General features: G+C 40.8%; 1 protein-coding gene across 17 annotated transcripts in view; it reads left to right on the plus strand.

Moving 5' to 3' along the window:
- Positions 1 to 19,488, plus strand: part of NRXN3 (neurexin 3) — a 1,430,678-nt gene that overhangs the window by 210,725 nt on the left and 1,200,465 nt on the right. The window contains exon 3 of one of the 17 annotated variants that reach the window (XM_044437240.1): positions 3,816 to 3,888. The exons of the other annotated variants lie outside the window; for them this stretch is intronic. Coding sequence (XP_044293175.1) covers positions 3,816 to 3,888 — 73 coding nt within the window. The remainder of the gene's footprint in view (positions 1 to 3,815; positions 3,889 to 19,488) is intronic. 17 annotated transcript variants of the gene reach the window in all.

Below are 19,488 nucleotides of genomic sequence, written 5' to 3' on the forward strand. Positions count from 1 at the left end.
ATACCCACTTTTCTTAGGAAGGGCACATGTGACTACTATAAAGCATATGGGCAGGAATAAACAAGCAAGTTGGCACTGCAGTAGGTGGAAGGAAAAGAGCCACTGTATGGTCTTTGTCACACACACACACACACACACACACACACACATCTTTGCAATTTAGGGTTACACCATGCAGAAGCAGTACGCACTCAGCTGGCTTTGTGTGTGAACGGATACACACCCCTAGTGCACTCTTTCCATTGCTTCCTGTAAAAAGTTAATATCTACATGGCAGTTTTTGCTGACTGTTTGGGTTGATATTCTGTTATAAGTATAAATGGATCCTTTGTGACATTATGTATGCTTTAAGCCTTTAAAGGGGAGGCTGTTATGATCAGGTTACAAACACACTTTGGTTTTAAAAGCAAGGGTGCCATAGACAGTTGCACAGTAACTAAGCATAACGTACAGCCACTGGAGACATGTTCTGAGCGATAGTGGGAACCTGAGATGAGCATTCAGACATTGATCCATGGTGCGAGAATGAGAGTGTTGCAAGTATACAAGAGTGTCCCTGTAGTGTTCTTTTTTCCCTCTGTTTGCAATTTGTAAAGTGTAAGAGTGGCTCAAAATAGCTGTTCCTATAGATCAGGGTGTGTGGTTTTAACTGCTGTTTCATAGTGAGATTGCCATGGAAATATTAAATGCAAAGTACAGTAAGATTTATCATCCTTTGCAGTGAAAGAATGCTTCCAGAGGCTACCAAAAATTCCTGATATTATCTGGGTTATAGAGTACAGTAAAGTTCTAGATCTTATGTGCAGGTCCAAGCAGGGCAAGGCCAAAGAAATATAGAAAACTGCTTTATACTGTTTCTATGCTGGCTGGAAGAAGATCTTCAGAATTTTAGCTTGGAATCTTACCCAACCGTACCTGAAGATTCTGGGGATTACAATTGGCTCTGACTGCTTCCAAAGTGTATACTCTGAGGGTATTTTATGACACTACCCTAAGTAATGACTGACTACCCTATGAGTCAGTGTACCGTAGGGTCACAAGTTTGGTGACCGGTTTGCAGGGGATGGGGTATGAGGCGAAACTGAGGGAACTGGGTCTCTTCAGCCTGGAGAAGAGGAGACTCAGAGGGGATATGTTGGTGACACACAGGTATGTGAGGGGATGTCACATGGAGATGGGTAGAGACCTGTTCTCCCCTGCAGAGGAAGGCAGGACACGTTTCAATGGTGCAAAGCTCAGGGAGCCAAGGTTCCATTTGGATGCCAGGAAGCACTTCCTGACAGTCAGGACCCCGAGGGTGTGGAATGGGCTTCCACGAGAGGTCATTGAGGCCCCATCGGTGTGGGTGTTCAAGTATAGGCTGGACATGCACATGGTGGGCATGTCGTGAGCAGAGCTGGCTGGTGCCAGAGGTCAGACTAGATGGCCTGGGAGACCCCTTCTGACTTGCTCTGTTTCTGTGTTAATGAGGCAGATTGGGAAATTGTGCTGCTCAGCTGTTTTGATTGAAAGCTGATGGGAACACTCTTTATCTCTGCTGTGAGAAGAAGCCAGGCACTGCTAGAGGATGCGTGAGTGAGCAAGTGGCAGTGGACATCATTACTTAGAGTTCCAGAAAGTAGTACTTTTTGGTTACCCATAGCTATCACTTCTGATAGCTGTTACTACATTCTCACAGAGGTTCCTGAAAGCATGTTTCATAGGCTGCTATGCAGACTGGGTCTTAATTCAACGTCAGGATACTAGTGTACTGCAATAATTTGGGGGTCATATGGTCTGTGGAGGCCTGGGTTCAAACAAGTTCTGTGATGCTGGGCTTGTTAATTCTTCTTAGTTTAACCTACTGTAGTGGACTTTGGTGAGGATGAAATGGAAAGGCCAAATATATCCACACAACCATAGCTCCTTGGTGAGAAGATGGGATGATGGGGAAAATGAGGGAACATGATAAAACAGATCTCCATTCATTTTACACTGATCTGCACTATACCTAAGGAATCTGGAATATTGTATTCTCCCCCACCCTGCACAATTACATGTAATTTTGGTCAATCCTCATAGCAATTAAATGTGTCAAGAGAATTATAGGAGTTGTTATGGCAACTGTATCTCCAAAATCAGAGAAGTTTAAACACATCTTGATTTCCCTCTTTCCTTTTTAGAACACAACAGAGGAGTCCCACTTTCTGGCCTCCCGCATAAGGTCTTCCTTCCTCCTTCCTTCCTTCCTTCCTTCCTTCCTTCCTTCCTTCCTTTTTTAATTTTAAGAGTGGTAAAACTCTGAAGGATTTGCATTTACATATCCTGCTGAAATATAAAAGAGTCCCAGCAGGAATAATGGAAGGATGATTAGTGAATTCTGACTATTTCCAAACAGAGGAAGAGAAAAACGGACAAAATGTATTCAAGGAAGTACCATACTGCATTGCTATGACAGTCACTGTGATATTTATAAGGAATCATTTATAAGGAGAAATTGATAACTTCTGAATGAAGGATGATCTCCATAAGGACACTGCAGTTTCAATATTTACCCATTAGTGTTACTCAGCCAACAGGATTATATTTGGGTCGAGCATTTCCATGGTCTCTGAACTTTTCTCCAGCTCATAATGACATGTGATTTTGCCAAGACTTGGGGTTTTCTTAGGATAACGTGCAAAGTTCACTGTTCATAAAATGACTGTTTCCCCTGCAAGTCTGTGGTAGCTGCCTAACTAGTATATCACTGCTTCTGTTCACTTCCAATGACCACTTTAAAATCATACAGAGAATGTATATCCTTAGGGTTACATGCAATATATTGTCATCAAATTGCTATGTGAATTATCATAAGGAAACATGTTAACCAGGAATGGAAAGGCAGCAGCCAGCGGGAGAATGTTCCAACAGCTGTCAGAATGGAGAGCTGCTGCCAAACCCCAGCTTTCTCAGTAATGATGCAAATACACCAGTTCAGATGTTCAAGGCTGACGATAGAGATGTGTGGGATGGCAATTGGGCTGGTGCAAATTGGTGTCCTGCAACAGCAGGGGGTTGGACCTGGTGGCCTTCTTGGCCCTGCCCAACTCCATTGTTCTATAATTCTGTGATTCTAAGTGGGCATGGTCAAATTAGCCTACTTTTGATTCATGTCACTTTTGCCTCTGTTCAGTCATAAGAGTGTATCATGAAAGCTAGTGTGGTGTAGTGGTGTGAGTGTTGGACTAGGACATGGGGACACCTGGATTCTAATCCCCACTTGGCTATGAAGCTGATTGGATGACTTTGGATCAATCCCTGACTCTCAGCCTAACTTCCCGCATGGGTTGTGTGAAAATAAAAAGGAAGTGAAGAGGAGGGTTGTGTAAGCTGCTTTGAGTTCCTTTCAGGAAAAAAGCAGGTTATAAATATAGTCTGTCCACCCACCCACCCATTTTTCTTATAAGATGCATGGACGTTTGATTTTAAGTACATATTTGAATATGTATTTTAAAACATTTTCTTTAAAAATATGCATTTCCAAACATATTTTCTCTAGATTAGAGAATTGTTATTTCTTTGAATATTGTTTTGAGTGCAGAACTTTATCTGGAAATCTGGGAAGTAGGTAATCCAGTTTCTAATTGTGATCCATGCAGAGATGAGTGAATGAGTGATGCTCCAGATTCTTAGGATTCTCTGAATATTGTCTTGCCACTCATCTTAGGCTTGATCCTATTCGTGTGTGCGATTACTGTTTGTTCTGTGTGAATGGTAAATTTGTACCATTTGAGCAATGACAGAACAGGAGATTTGTGGAAATTTTGCATAATTCGTTCAAATTTCTTCTGTAGGCTAAAGCAGGGTTGATTCAGTCTGTGGAGGAAACTTGCACAAATCAAAGTGAAAATGGTGAATCAAACAAAGGTGAGCATGTGTTTGACAACTTCTAAGCATTTTTGATGGACACATTATGTTGCATTCAGAGCCTTGAACGGGGAAGCTTTCGTGTGTTACAAGAGATACCAGAATCCTCATATATCTCATGGACCCATTAGTCCAGGACATGTTCTTAAGCATTCATATCAATAAGGGATTAAGACTGGTTTAACCAGTAAATTAACTGATTTATGGTGTAAAACTGAACTTGCTTCTGTGTAGCTTTCTCCCAGGAAAGTCCTACTCAATGTCACTTAACTTCTTGAGTAGCTATGCAAATGATGGTACTGTAAACAATTATGATTGTCAGAGTGTTGCGAATCGTTGAGCAGCAGGATGCTGAGAGTCAGTGGACACAGTCCTTCCCATTCTTTTCTCTGGACTTGTGTATAAGATGTTCCCAGTGAATTCTAATTTTAGCTACTATGAACCAATTTTCCAGATTGGCAATGTGTGAGCAAAGGTTGTTTAGGGTTAATACGTTGTTCTGCAGATATATTAGATAAAGTCAGTAGTGATTTGAATTTAGATGCTCAAAATAATGAAGCAATTTCATTTTGTGTGTGTGGCTTCTTCCCTATCACTTGGTTGATTGGTTGCTTTATGTACACACAATATTTATGTTCTGATAGGTTCTACCACCATTTATTTAATATCAACAATGTTGATATTAATTGTTGTATTAATATCAACAATGTGTATGGACATGTGCCTGCCAGCTATGCCTGGTTGAATTTTTCAGCTCTTCCTTCTTGTCTTCAACTTCTCTTTAGTTCTCTTGGAACTAAAATGCACGTTCAGAAGTACCAGAACCTTCCTAGGACAGTAGCACTTCTGAATGTAGTTGGGTAATTACATGTTTTAATTCTGCAGTATATAAAAAAATACTCTCTGCATACAGAAAGCTAGCACATCAAGGTCCAGAATCCTTTGCTCTGATACAGTAACTTTCTGCAGTTTGAATGGAGTCAGAACCTGATGCTCAAGGACTTCATGAAGCTCTCAGCCAGATTTCTGTCTCTTTTGCTCATTGAGTTTTGCTTGGTTCTAATTTCCCCCACAAACAAAAGTGAGGTTGAACTTGGCAATGAGTTGAATCCAAGAACACATTTGGAGATTTTCAAAAAACTTTGGTGGACATAAGCTTATGTACTTGTTCAAGCGTTTGAATAGGGCATGCTTGTACTCTTTGTGAGCAAAAGTGAAATTCTTATACATCCCTATTTGATTCATGTATTACGCCCTTTAGTGGAGCACCTGAGCATTCAAGTGCTATACAGAATTGAGGATTTGGGGATTAAATTGTAATGCCTAAATACATTTGACTGTATTTCATTTTTGTCAACCTCCACCCTCCATTTCTGCCCCAACCTATCTCTCTTGCATCCTAAGTGGGCAGTCAGAGTTGACCATTAGGTCATTCAAGCCAATGTCCTGTTGCAAATTCAGATTATTACATGAGTTTGGCAGGCACAGCTCTATAAAATGTTCATCCAAGTCTTGTGCAAAGGGTCTTCTATTAGAAATACCTGGGACGCCTATATGGAGTCTATGGCATTCAACTCCCAAAGAGCAGAATGGCAGCTGATTGTGGTTTCTATTATTCCTGCAGCATGTAAAAACAATTAACTGTTACCTAGTGGTTAGAAGACTGTTTCTTCAGTATTTTGAATGCAACATTATCTGTATATTTTGTTAACAAGTCAGATTGACTGAAGGGCATTCTGAACACCATTAGATACACCAAGTTTGACTGTAGAACATAAACTATATTAACTTGCTTTAAGGTGAGCAGTAAGGGTGGATGGAAATATAGGAGGTGCACATATAGGCCTTCCATTCACCATGTTTGTTTATTTATTTTATTTAAAACATTTCTATGCCGCCCCCATCGCAACAAAGCCTCGGGGCGGCTCACAACAAAAACAAAAACAAACAAAATCATACAAAAATTTATGCACTAAAAATATTAAAACCTGGTGCATCTCGGCTTAAAAAATTGTTGGCCTGTCTTGTGTGTAAGTCATGGGATGCAGGACTCTGTTGAGTCTGTGGGACTATTCAGTGCATGGTTGCTGTGACCAGTGAGGACTGTACCATTTCCTTTAATATTACCAAGCAACAATGTTGAAAAATTCTACAGGTATGAAATGCTGATCAGTCAATCGATCAAGCGTTGGCAGAATTGGGTTAAAGGTAGGGCAGCCTTGGATCAATAGTTCAGTAACTTTCAGGAAACACTTTCAAGCTGATGTTTTCTTGTCTCTTGTTTAAATTACAAGAATTTTAAGGAGAAAGAAAAGTAATTTTCAGACAAAAAATATCTTCATGAGAAAAACCAGAAATTCATATTCCGACTATGGATTCACTATGTCATGGCTACCATTTGTGTCTTCCTCCAACGGGCATTCATGTGGATGTGTGTGCTCTTTCTCTCCCTCCCTCTCATAAAGAAGCCCATCATAGATTTGCTGCAGAGATTTTTCTTGGGCAAATTGAAAGTCATTCTTTTTTCTCACTTCTGTAAATAAAAATGTGACAATATTTTTATTGTCCCCAATATTTAATCCCCAATATTTTTATTGTGATATTTTCCTGTGCATCTATTGCTTTACACCTTAAAAGAAGTGACAAAGAATTGTGGCTAAACAAAAAAGAAAACCCTTGAATGTTTGGTTGCTCTTGGGAGAGATGGCTTGCATGTCCTGCTCTGCCTTCCCCGATCTTCTTAGGTTTCCTTTTCACACCTCCCCATCATTCCCCTCTGTCTACCTCTGTCTGAGTTCTTCCCTCTCTTCTCCACCACCTTCTCCACCATTCATGCTCCACCTGATTATATGCTAGTAGGGTCTCCATGTGCTGTGCAAAGGATGAACAGGGTCATGGGTCAGCTTGGATTGGCCCCACTATTGTTGTATGCTCTGGCAAAGACTCTTGCCATCATTGTGTTTGGTTCACATTTTAAAGGGCTGTTTGTGTGTACTGATGCATGATCTCTGCCTGTTATAGGACCTCTTCAAATGCTGTCTGGATGTCCAGATGGGGAATAGGATGCATCATTACAGTGTGCAGCAGGGGCTGCGACTAGTCTCTGCAGCACTGTGACTTCCCTCTTGTGTTCTTTCAGTGGGTGTGTCTGTGCATTGGTATCTGTGTGTGTGGTGGTGTCATTTGAATCCCCTTGTTGCTTGTTGTGAAGTGTCATAGTGACCACAGTAGTAATGGGATTACTCAGAAATGGGTTCTTGCTGCTTCAAGCACATGTGCATCCCATTGTCCCTTGGACTGGAGCACCCTCTGTATAATCGCAGAGGGAGATAGATTAATTCAGGAGGAGAGATATATACTATTGCAGATCATTTGTAGCAAGGAAACTTGAGGATATGTTGTTGTAAGCTGCCCAGAGAACTTTGGCAATGGATGGTAGGGAAATGAAGTTATAATGATGATGATCATGAGAATAATAAGAATTAGGTTAACTTAGGCTGATGATAATCATGATAGCCCTTCTGTTTTATTGCACATTATTTCAGGTCTGCTTTCTAAATTACAACCTGATATTGTAAGCATAACTCTACTTACTTTCTTTTATAGGACACTCTGTAAAATCTAACTTCGCAAGTTAACAAGCAGCCATTTTATTTAGTCTAATATCTTGTATAGACTGTCAAATCATATTGAAGTCTTCTAATGTGCTATATCCATATGCCAAGTTGAAGAATGTGTTTCTAAAGGCAAGTTCAACTTGAGTTTCTGCTCTTCTGCTATACTGTGTGACAAGGGAACTTGTGTATCTTGTTTGTGGTGAACACCATCTGCTACTTTTTGTCCTAGATGTGATAACTTTGGCCAAATGGCGACATATTCAGAAGAACGGCGTGTCAAACAGAAATGAAGGCTAAATGTCACCTGTTAGTGGCTTAATGTCACATACAAAATGAATGTGATGAAACAAAGAGGCAGAGATCATGCGTTGAGGTTGTTCAGAATGATCTCAACTAAAATTAGACTGTGTGCATAAGGGTGTGAAAGAAATATGGGTATAGCTTGGTACAACAACTGAGGTTAGAATGAAGTCTGCAGTCAAGAGAGACTATGGAAATGTTAAAAAAAATTGTGTCAAATCTGTAGTGTGTGTATTGCTAGCAGCTGAAACACCAATCTGATTATTTGAATGGGGCTGGCGGTTGCCAAACTGATGATCATTTCTAAGTGCTTTAGAAGTATGAGTGTGTGTTATAAATTGTTGAGGATCTCTAGAAATGCCACCTTTGCCTTTTCTACTGTGGATTAATCCAAGCAGCATTTCCTTGGTTATTGCATTGTTATTTTTATAGAAACTTTAAAAGTATCTCAGAGAGAAGACTCAATGCATTTCGTCTATTTTTAAAGAAGAATTCATTTTTCTAAGAGAAAGAATTCTTAGTGCCATGAAGAGAGAATCCTGTCTATTTTGTTCCCCTTGAGTTTTTGGAATTGGTACAGCAGGAGAACCTCCCCGCTTTTTGGGATGAGGGGATAGCAAGAGCAAATTAAATTATGAAGAGACAAAGAACCAGTTCATGTGTCAGGATAAACCATTGTTTACTGGGGCTCATGTGCTTCCTGCCTTCCTTCTGCTCCTTAACTATGGACACAAGAAGTCTGGAAGCTTTCACTTCTGATTAACTACAACTCGTTACTTCATCTGAGTACAACAACCTGTGATGAATGTCACTTACACTTTGTTTAAAGCAAGTGAACTTTAAATGATGGTACATGGAGTTGGCTTGTTTTAGCTAACCAGCACTAACATTAGTTGCAGGATTTGGATGGCATGCTGATTTACAATTAATGAAAAGCAGAAATGAAAGTTTCCCATCTCTGGCTGTACAAGTGCAATATGAAGGATAGGGTGGTAATAAGGATGCCAGAGGAGCAAAGGGGAATGCATGAGATATTGGCTTGTTGCAGCTCATTCCTTTTATGTGAAATCATGATCTGTCATGAGGTCTGGTCTGTCAAGCTATGTTATGCATTCATAAGTGTATATGGAAATAATTGGAAGTGGAAGGGCACTTTAAAAAAATAGGGGAGAATTTACTATCTTCTATATCCCCCTCCAAGCACTGCATGTGGATTTGTGTTGCTTTCTTTGTGCCACAGGAGACATGACTTCAAATGTCTGTCTAGTAGCCATGTCTTCATTTTTATTCTCGAGCAGGCTCAGGGGTTACATGAAGGTGGGGGGTAGGGTGGTTTTAAGCTCAGGACCTGTTCTAGAGTAAAAATAAATTTCAAATGGCACAGGTGCTAAACACACATTAATGTCTGTTTTAAGCTTTGCTATGCCATAAATCAAATCAGGGAAAAAGAAGATGTGCACCCTAAGATAAGGATGGTGAAATAGTGGGTTGATGCAACTTTTGAAATCAGTTATTCATTATTTTATGTATTAATTTAAATTACTTTTATACACTTGATACCCTAAGATATCCAGGCAGTTTGCATACATTTGCATATACTAAACTATAGAAAACAAAACAATAACAACAACAGGCTTTGCTGAAATCCATGCTTGGTGGGTTGGTGGATTCCAAGTTTGTGTGTGTCTGCGTGTGTGTGTGTGGGGGGGGCAGTTTGTTAGATTTGCCTCTGTCTAGTCATGGGCAACTTTCATATTTGTGATTTGCCTGAAGGGAATCAGGGCTGTGCCAAGGGATATAGACTAGCTGATTTTTTTTTCTTGGCACGATCATCTGGCTCAGTAGACTAGTTTCAGTTAATCTAAGTCAAGGCAGAATTCATGTGAAACATCCATACTTTGTGGAGAAAGGACACACGGACACAGTCTGGGACGCTAATAATAGAAGAGGCTTGTTCTGCTCAGGTCTGTGAATTTTCTCAGTCATTCCAGCATTATGTTAAGCATGGACTTCCCAGCTCACCTTCAGCTGCTCACGGGGCATTCGCTTGATGCGCAGTCTTGAATGCTCACTTTCATTTGGAGGATATATTGTGTCTTCAGAAGAAGGTCCATGATCTGGGAAAGTGTGTTTATAAGTGTGGAAGTGATGAGAGGGGTTTTGGAGGAATAGCCCATATGGCGTAGAAGTCTAGAGTAGGCTGCAAGTTGGAGTCATGGTTGGCTGGATGGGATGTCATGCTGGATGTTGAGTTTGGACTAGGAAAGGTTTTCCAGTAGCATTTTAAATGTAATGTACAAATCAGGGAGTTTGTAGTACCCTATAGAAGGAAAGAGAGGGAAAACAAATGAACAAGCGTCGATGGAATTGCCCTGTTCTTTAGTGGCTAGGAACCCCCAAGTTCTCTAACAGGTGTGCATGTTTGAAGCAAACATCACACATACTTTGTGACAAATTATGATGGTTGACTACACAGCTATTCTGGGATTTCTGCTCTAAGGTCAAAGGAATTGAGAACAGATTGTGTTAACGGACTGGTAGAATACTTCTGTCTTGAAAAAATTGCTTTGAATTCAGGGTTATTAAAGACATTAAAGATGAAACAACTGAAAATCTGGATTGGATAAAAACACCAATTTATTGTAAGACAGGGAATAGGTAACCTCTTTGATCCTATGGGAGGGTTTGACAATTTGATAAACCACCTTGGGAACCACCACAAAGGCTGCTATGGGAGGGGTGGTGAAGGGCAGGTAACCTGCCCAAAGACAGTGGTGGATTATGAGTTGCTGGTGAGAAAGTGTGTTAACTTACAGAAAAAGAGGACAGGTTGGGCACCTTGTGGGGGGTGGGCCAAGAAAGGTTTCAAAGGGCACATCGGCTGCTGTGGATACCACATTCCCTGTGCTTGGTATAAGAGATCCACAGATTAACTTACAAGGGTGTAGGGGATTAGTGCACTTTTTGCAATATACATCCATTCTGCATGTTCCCCATGTGTGCATCACCACCTGTGGGCATGGCCTCCAAACCCCTTTCTAAGTGATGAATGTGCACAACGCCATCCTTGTATTGATCTACATTCTAACACATCTGGTGCAATGTGCCAAAAGCATCTTGGAATGACTGAGAGACCAAATCACTGGCTTCCCTTATCATAGTCACTAATGGGTGGATGCAGTGTGTTGTTTGTTGGTATGTTGTTGTTTTTTGTAAGCTGTTCAGAGACTGTGGTATTGGATGGCATACAAAAACATAAAACAAATAAAATAAATGATAATAAATAATGTGACCTGGCTCAGTTCTTGTAGAAAGAAATGACTGAAATGGCATAGGGGTGATTATTGTAAATGCATGGCTGCTGTGGGGCAGAAGGCTAAATTGAAGAGTTTGGTCTAACTCACCTGTCTAAACTTTAACAGCCTGTGAGAGTGGTAATATTGGGCTTTCTACATGCCCTCCCCACACACTTGCATTTAAAGCTGTGTCAGCTAGAACAAGAAATACTTTTCATGCCATGTTTCCCACTCTTAGCATTCCTCTGGGAAATCAAATGCAAGCTGAGAGTTGGAGAACATGGGTGCCATGGCAAAGGGAAGGGTGTCTGTGCTTGCGCCTGTGCCTGCACCCCCTTTTTAAAGATAGCATTCCCGCTGTTGCAGTAAGCCACCCCCACCTTATCCAAACAAGCACTTTGGTTTAGCATTCCCCCCCCCCCATGTGCACACATGTGTGCATGCACGTGCATGTGTTCATAACTTAAGTTCGGGGGCTCAATTTATAGCTTTTTACACTATACACTGACATACAGATACAGTATTTACTCCTGAATGTTGGTTGATTTCACATAGCTCCTTTGTACAATAGTTATTACAATTGAACCTGTTTTTAAAGAGAAGATACTTGCTTAGAGCTTTTACAAATGCAGTGTCTGGATGAAAAGCTCTTCTTGTCAGTGCAACGCACACTTCACTAGGAGTCCAGCTAAATAAATGCTTGTTTGCTTCATTTTTGCTGTCAACCAGATTATTTAAGTGGTTGAAATCCCACTTTTGTTGGGCTTTTTTGTTTTGTTTTGTTTTTTGAACTGTGTGATATTTCTCTTGTTAGCATTGCACTAGAGAAGTAAGCTGAGAACCAATATGGCATGGTGGGTAGGGCGTTGGTTTAAAGAAGCAAGAATTTTGGGTTTTAGTCCCCGCTTGTCCATAAAGTTCACTGGATGACGAGGCCAGTCAGCCACTCTTTTCTAACCTACCTCGCAGGGTTACTGAGAAGATAAAATGCACTGGAGAATGACTGCGTAAGCCATCCTGGGTTCCTCACAAGAGAAGAAAAACCTTGTGATACGAATGCAAAATGCAATACTAATTGCTAGACATTCCAAAAGAAGATGGGTATTTACTGCTTTCCTATGTAGGATTCCTGACTCCGAAATGTGTCCTTGGCTATGACTGTTTCCTGGCAAGGGCATCACCATGGCTTCTTGCACACCTCTCTTGAAAGATTTTTGGATATTCTGATCTCACCCTAAATTCATTGTCAATGGAAGCTTTATTCCAGGGAGAATAATAACTTCAATAGGGATTATTTTCATCAGGATCATAATACAGAAGAGGAAGTCTTTAAGAAATTACCCACCCACCCATGGCATGGTCCAATCCTGATTACCACAGTTGCTTAAAAAGAAATCAAACACAAATCTGAGTTTACTGCATTTGTTACAATTGAGACATTTTTGCTATTTGTCACCAGGTTGGCAGGATAAAGAAAAGAGTTCCTCCCACCTGTGGATCAATTACTGGGCACTTTCCCTTGCAAAATATGTGGGAAAGGGCCATTCATCTCGTTGACTGCTTTCTGCTCAGTTCGATCCAATGCATGTAATACCTCACTTTGGAATTCTCTCCCAACTACAGTGCATCAGGCATCAACCTTGAAAGTGTTTTGAAGATATGTTTAGCCAAGTATTTGCTGATTTAAATGTTGCTTTGTAAGATGCTCCGTTTTGTTGCAGATTTCATCTCAGCATCTGACAAAATTCTTGCAGACTTTTATACCACCCTGACATGTTAATGAGTGACAGTATATCCTTTTTAAAAATGAGCAAAGAGATATATCTGTGGTTACACTACCCCTTGCTTCTAGCAGGAAATACTGCAAGAGTGGTCTTCAATTACATCAATTCATAGTTACCCTTTCCTTCCTTTCCTGCTACCAGAATCCCATCCATATCCTTCTCATTGTCTCTCCGTTTTAGTTACCTTTACGGAGGAACAGACAGAGACGCAGCTACACGTTGTCAGTATATGCAGGGGAGTCAATAAGCAGCTAGACGAGTGAAATTGAGGGAAGCAGCTATGGATTTCCGGGCTTATTTCTTGTGAGTTTTTCAGAACTTGTGTGATTCACTCATGTCAGATACTATTCTGAGTCAGGCTGAGATGAACACATTCCCCTAGTGAACTATATGTTTCTGCCTCTGCTTTCACCCTTTTCCCCTGCTGAAACATTTGGGCTCTCTGTTTTTGTGGTGACTTCGTGATGGAGAGTGCAGGGGAGGAGTGAATTCACACCTGCCCTCCTTCCATAGCCAGGATGAAAAGGTGTTCTAGGAAAGGTCCATAAAAGTAGGAAATGCAGACCCAGATGTCAGCGAGAGTGAAACCATGAGGGAGTATGAACATTGTAGGCTTTGCCTGGAATGGTGTAGCATGGTGGAAGTGGACACGAGTGCAAATCCACAGGAACATCAATAGGAACATTGTGATTCAAAGACTGATTAGATTAAGATGTATTAATGAACAAAGGAGAGAGGCTTTTTAATATTAGGCAGAAGAAAGCATTTTGGGATTAGTTACTCTAGAGGCTCTGTGGCTCTGGTGGGTAAACACAGCATGAATTCATAGCTATCACATGCAGTAGGTGCATTTAAGCAGTATGCCCTTCCATGTGGCTTGCACTCACTGGGAAGAAGACTCTGGTGGCCACGACGGGCTGTTGGTAACTGAGCTGTGTGGGAGAGGCAGGTATGGCTGCCACCCTGCTCCTGTCCAATTGGATTATCTGCTTGCTCACCCATTCTCTTGAGCAGATGTCATAGCAGGGAGGTAATAGAGCAAAGTGTTAATATTGTAGGAAGTCAGTGAGCTCAAACAGAAGTAAGAGATCTTGAGCATACAAATGCTTGTCTCCTGCTCTCCCCATGGGCTTCTTTTGTTAAACTTGGTTGTAACCAGCTTCTTCTGCCACGAGCTTGCCTTCTCCCCCCAGTGCACCATCACATGGCTGACAGCTGATGGGAGTTTGGGGAACTGAAAGCAATGTTCATTCTGTAGTTCCCTCAGAGGTACTTAGGGTAGAGTTGCAAGACAAACAGTTGCTTGTAGAGTGCATGAGCGTTAATCCTCTCAATGAGAAGGACAGGAACGTTGTGCCTGTAGGGACCACACATGCTGCCGGTAATGTAAAGTGGCAGCTGCTACAAGTGGAAGAGCAGGAGAATATCGAGAACTTTGGTGTGTTCACAGAGGCTCAACAAGATATTCAGGAAATCTTATATGCGGAGGGCTGCTTCCCTAGGTGGCCTCCATGCAATTCTCAGTTTTTATACCCTTTTGGAATGGGAATGGAAGGGGAAGCAGTTCTCTGCTAAGCCATGTCTTTCTTCTGTGCACTCCATTCCTGTGCATAAGTACCTGTGAACACATCGGAACTTGTAGGCACCATAGCTGTGCATTTGATATGATGTTTGCTGTTCCTGCATTCTCATTGGAAGTGGCAGGAGAGAGAGGGAGAGATTTTTGCAACCCAAAAAAGTAAAATTGGAACAAGGGCAGACATTGATGGATTTCCTGAAACCCCACTGCTCTCAACTCTTCTCAGAAACCGACTGAGGAGGAAACCCCAACCCACTGCCAACATGGGTTTGCTTAATAGCGCCGATGGCTCTGTTGTTTCATGTACAACGTGTCTTTCAGGGCCACACTACACATTGTACAACATCATTTGAAGCTAGGTGTAGGCAACCCAGTGTCCTACAGGTATTTCGCATGTCATTGACCATTTGGGGCCTATGGCACTATGAGTCCACAGCAGCTGTGAGAATCAGGTAATCCACCTTTGCTTTAAGCTTTTCCAAGCATATTGCATATTTAAATAGCTGTGGAGCAGAGAGCCTTGACACTGTGGAGGGAAAGTTCAAGCTTCCTCCCTTTGCCATAATTTTGACACAAACTGTCTGCTTGAAACTGTTACTTGCATTAGGAGGGAAGCCTCTATTGGCCATACTTGTGAAACAGCAATGTCTGAATGGGCAATTTTTGTAAGGAACATGGCAGACAGGACATGTTTTCCTAGAAGTCTGTAACTTGTCCGTGGTACCCTGTGGCTGTCATTTGCATTTGCACAAAGATTAATGCATCTTAAATGGATGCTTTTAGTGACTCAAAAAGATCTGGTCTTTACATAATAGCAAACCAAAATATGGGTTGAGTGTGCGTTGTCCCTGTATTATGGTTTGTTCTTATTGTGAATCTTGCACGATGATTTAATTATAAATTGTTAACCACGAACACGACAATATTCAGGTACATAACCTCCCCAAACAAACCAACCGACCATAGGGTTCTTTTCTTTGGGCGTTTCTTTGGGAGTGATTAACAACTCATGATTAAACCATAGTGCAGGAGTCACATTTAACAACAACCCAAGATTCATCAATAGCACATGATTCAATGACAGCCCATACTCAACCTGTATTCTGGCTGTTATGTGCAAACCAGGAGATCTGTGCTTTCTTAAATAAAGAACTAGGGTTGTGCTAAATAATGCTTTCTGGCCCACGAATGGTGATTCTGTTTTGTTTAGAATTATTTCTCAGAAGCCTTGTGCAAACAATTACCTTCTCTATCCTATTATCAGTGTTTGATCCCCCAGTGGGAGCTGCTGCTGTCTCCTTTCCGGGTTAGCAATGCTGATGCTAGAAAATAATAATTTGTTTTATGAAGAATGTTCAGTGCAGTTTAACTATAGGCCCTCTTCAGAGGCAAAAGCTTTTCATTATTTGTTTTCAGTACAGCGAAAAACAAAACAAAGAAAAAACAGCACAAGTGTACACTGACAGTGGCCCATGGTCCCAAGCCATTGGGCATTTGCCCGAAATAACTGTTTGTTTTCTAAAACACAGGAAGTCCTGTGTAGGACTATTAAGTGTGGTTCATAAATCTAATAAATAACTAAATTCTTAAATAAAACCAGCTTGAGACCCACTGCTTCTGTCTCATCGTTTGGAGCTCCTTCTTATGCTCTCTCTTCTTCCTGGGTTGATCCATTAAGAGGGTGGAAAAGGGGATGCGTTGGATTGCTCTTAGCCAGGCAACTTGAGACCTTTCCTCAAATGTGGAATTCTCTGAAATGAAGCCTTTAGGAATGGAATCAGAGATCCATCTGAACGATGCAGAATGGAGGCATTGATCTGGAGCTGTCGGAGTGGATAATATAACCCCCTCAATGAGTTTGATTTACCCTGTGTATTGTAATCAGATAGCAGTGTAAGTTGTTCCCAGCTAGCTCTGTTAAATCACTTTTAGTACATATTGAAAGTGACAACACTGTATTTTATTGCTGAATTGCCGTCCTCAAGTAATAACTAACACATGTCATAAGCTTTAGCTGGCCTGCTGCAGCATCCACTCCCTCACTCTCACACGCCTTTCTGTTGCTCACACAATCTCTTTTTGTACCAAACCATGTGAGCTTGCTAAAAATCTGGGCTTTTCAGCTAATATGCAATGTCATGAGTCCCCAAACAAACCTGCCTTCCTGCTTCAGGAGCCAGTAGGATCTTTAGTTCATTTCTTAATTGTGATAGTAAATTGCTGCCTAAAGAAAAAGAAATGATGGTGGTGTGATGTAAAGATGGGAAGTGTTTATTTGATGTATCAGTTTATATTTCACTTTCCTGCCACCTGAGCTTTGAAAGCCATTTACAACAAACAAGAACAGCATTATACAATCACTCTAAAAATTACGAGGAAAATATAAAGCAAACACACACAAAATACTCAAGAATAGTAGAAGTATACTAAAAGTTAAACAACTTCCAAGCCACAGAAAGCTTCTGGCTGGTTTGAGAACTGTTCTTTTAACAGCTGCCATGAACTTGGACGCTTGTAATCATACTATGGAGGGTAGAATGCATGGTAGAGGCAATCTTCACCTTCTGATCCTCCTGTCCTGTGCTTTCCACTGCAAGAATCCTTTTTGTCCATCTAGTGAAGGCATTTAAGAGGAGCTGGGAAGGAGGCTTGGCAAAGGCTGAGAATAGTTCATCCCCTGGGCTCCCCCATCTCCTCCACACCACACCCACCAAAATCCCCCCTTTCCCCCTCTCAGAGGTCATGTTTCTGACTGCAGAGGACAGCTGTCACAACTCTTTCCATGCTGGCAGGGAAGAGGAATAACATTGGAATACTGTCTCCAGCCTTGAAGAGGAGGCTCTGAAAAATCCTATGGTGCCTCAGACACTGTCTTGGGGGCATAGAATCACTCCTTTTATGTTTTAAACACTTGGGTTAAATGTTATTTCTTCCACAAGACAGGGACTTTCTTTGGGGAGATTCATAAAGGCAATCTTCCTTGGGGAGATTGATAAAGAAGGACTACTTTTGGTGCAAGGATCTGTTTCTCCCATATTTTATGTGTGCAGCTATTCCAGTTTCATCTATAATCTTACACTTAGATTCAGGTCAGTAAAGTTACTTAAGTAGCTAGGCAGCCAAGGTTTATCTGTGGTTATACTTGTGCTTGTAGAGCATAAGAGAAGGAAAACTTAAGCACTGCAGGCAAATTGGAAAAAAACCCCAAACCTAGAATGGTGGAATGCAGGATCACTCAAAAATTTCAGGGAGATCACTTAATGCAATTTGAATTTTAGTAATATCTTTTCTTCACTGTCAATGTTATCCAACTAACATTACTTTATGCAACTTACAAATTTCTGAAGGGCCTTGTTTGACTGTATTCTACTTTCAGGGGACACTAGTAGAGTACACCTAGGATGGTCACTTGGATTGCCAAAAAAGAGAGAAGGTACCAATTCGCATAGTATTTCTACATTTACATGTCCATATTCCATGCTATAGAATTAGAAATCTATAATTAAAATAGAAATGCAGCCCATTTCACCAGGATAAGGGCCAGCTGGGTAATCTGTGAGCCTGCTCAGTCAGCCATTAATGAGCCATGTCAAAGATCCTGTACTCCCTTCAGAAATTCTTTCAGTTCAGACCAAACTTGGATTGGGTTAGGACACCGTCAAATAGAGGATTATCCTCTGATAGGTTTCCAGTGAAGAGGACTTTCTACTGTAAAGTAGGATGCATGTCTATTCCTATTTTACTGGTTTTGTGTTATATAAACCATGCCAGGTATATGTTAGCCTGTTTAATATCCTGCAATGGTGCAGGAAAGGAGGTAGGGATGTAAAAGAATTGTGATCCTGCCCACAGATCAGGCAAACATGTCATGTTTAAACTCTGAACATGTATGCAAGTAAAAATGCAATTCTCGGAAAAGTCTTGCAATTTCAAAAGCTTGCATTTGTGCACACATCTGGAAATATGCACTCATGTTGGTGTATAATTTTCACGCTTTAACCTGTGGGAGAAAATGTGCATTTTAGCTGGGCAAATGTTCATTTAAATCTATCTGTCTGTCTGTGATTCTATATTCATTTTTCATGAGAGAAAAGTTGTTCAGACAGTCAGGGCTTGTCAGTATTGCCATTTTGATCACATAGACTAATTTATACATAGATATATGCAAATTCTGAAAATCTTAAATAGAACTATGTGCCTACCTAATCTGTTGGCCAGGGCAAAGTCAAGGCCCAGCTGTTGATTCTTACACATTCTTATGACTTCTTATGGTACTTTATCTTTAAACTTTGATTAGACTTGATAGCCCTTCAGATTAGAGGACTGTCTTCTGTAACATAGGATACCTGGCTGCCTTTGTAGGCATTCTTTTTTGAACCACAATGTCCCAGATGTACTGTGTTTGATTTTTTTTTTAATCATGAGAATTTGCTTAACACTCTTTGGTGGGACCAGATTATTCCATGAATGAACCATGTAGGATATTCAAGGTGTTTTGCCACCCAGATCAGCCTTGGGGAGGCACATTTTGAGTATTCATTATGAAGGTGACTTTTTTATGAGTTTCGAGCAAAAACAAGAAAACTCCAGAAAGCAAGCCCTGTTTTCTTTCTTTTTTCCTTTTCAATTTATATTGTATGTTATTCATGTGTATGTTATGAACTTGTTAATAAAATTTAAAAAGAGAAAGCAAGCCCCGGAAAATGCTGTTCAAGTGTGCATGTGTGAGGGTTCATAAAGATTAAATGTGGAAAGAAATCTTTCCACCTTGGTATTTGAACTCCTTTATGTGTCTGGTTTCTTTCGTGTGTAGAAAGAAGGTAGAGGTGATAATGGATTTTATTAGAAAGCATTGGCAGATGATAACTGTGAAATCATAATAATTTCAATTAAACTTCCTTTGATAACGGATTCCTGAGCAATCACTCCTTAGTACCTTGTCTTTTCAAAGAAACCGGGAAATTGTTTCTGAAGTGAGACCCATCAGAACAGTGTCATCTTCTCTTGCTGTGAAAACAAACCAG

This window comes from Varanus komodoensis, unplaced genomic scaffold (genome assembly GCF_004798865.1).
Source record: "Varanus komodoensis strain SLA01 unplaced genomic scaffold, ASM479886v1 scaffold3, whole genome shotgun sequence".
Lineage (NCBI taxonomy): Eukaryota > Metazoa > Chordata > Lepidosauria > Squamata > Varanidae > Varanus > Varanus komodoensis.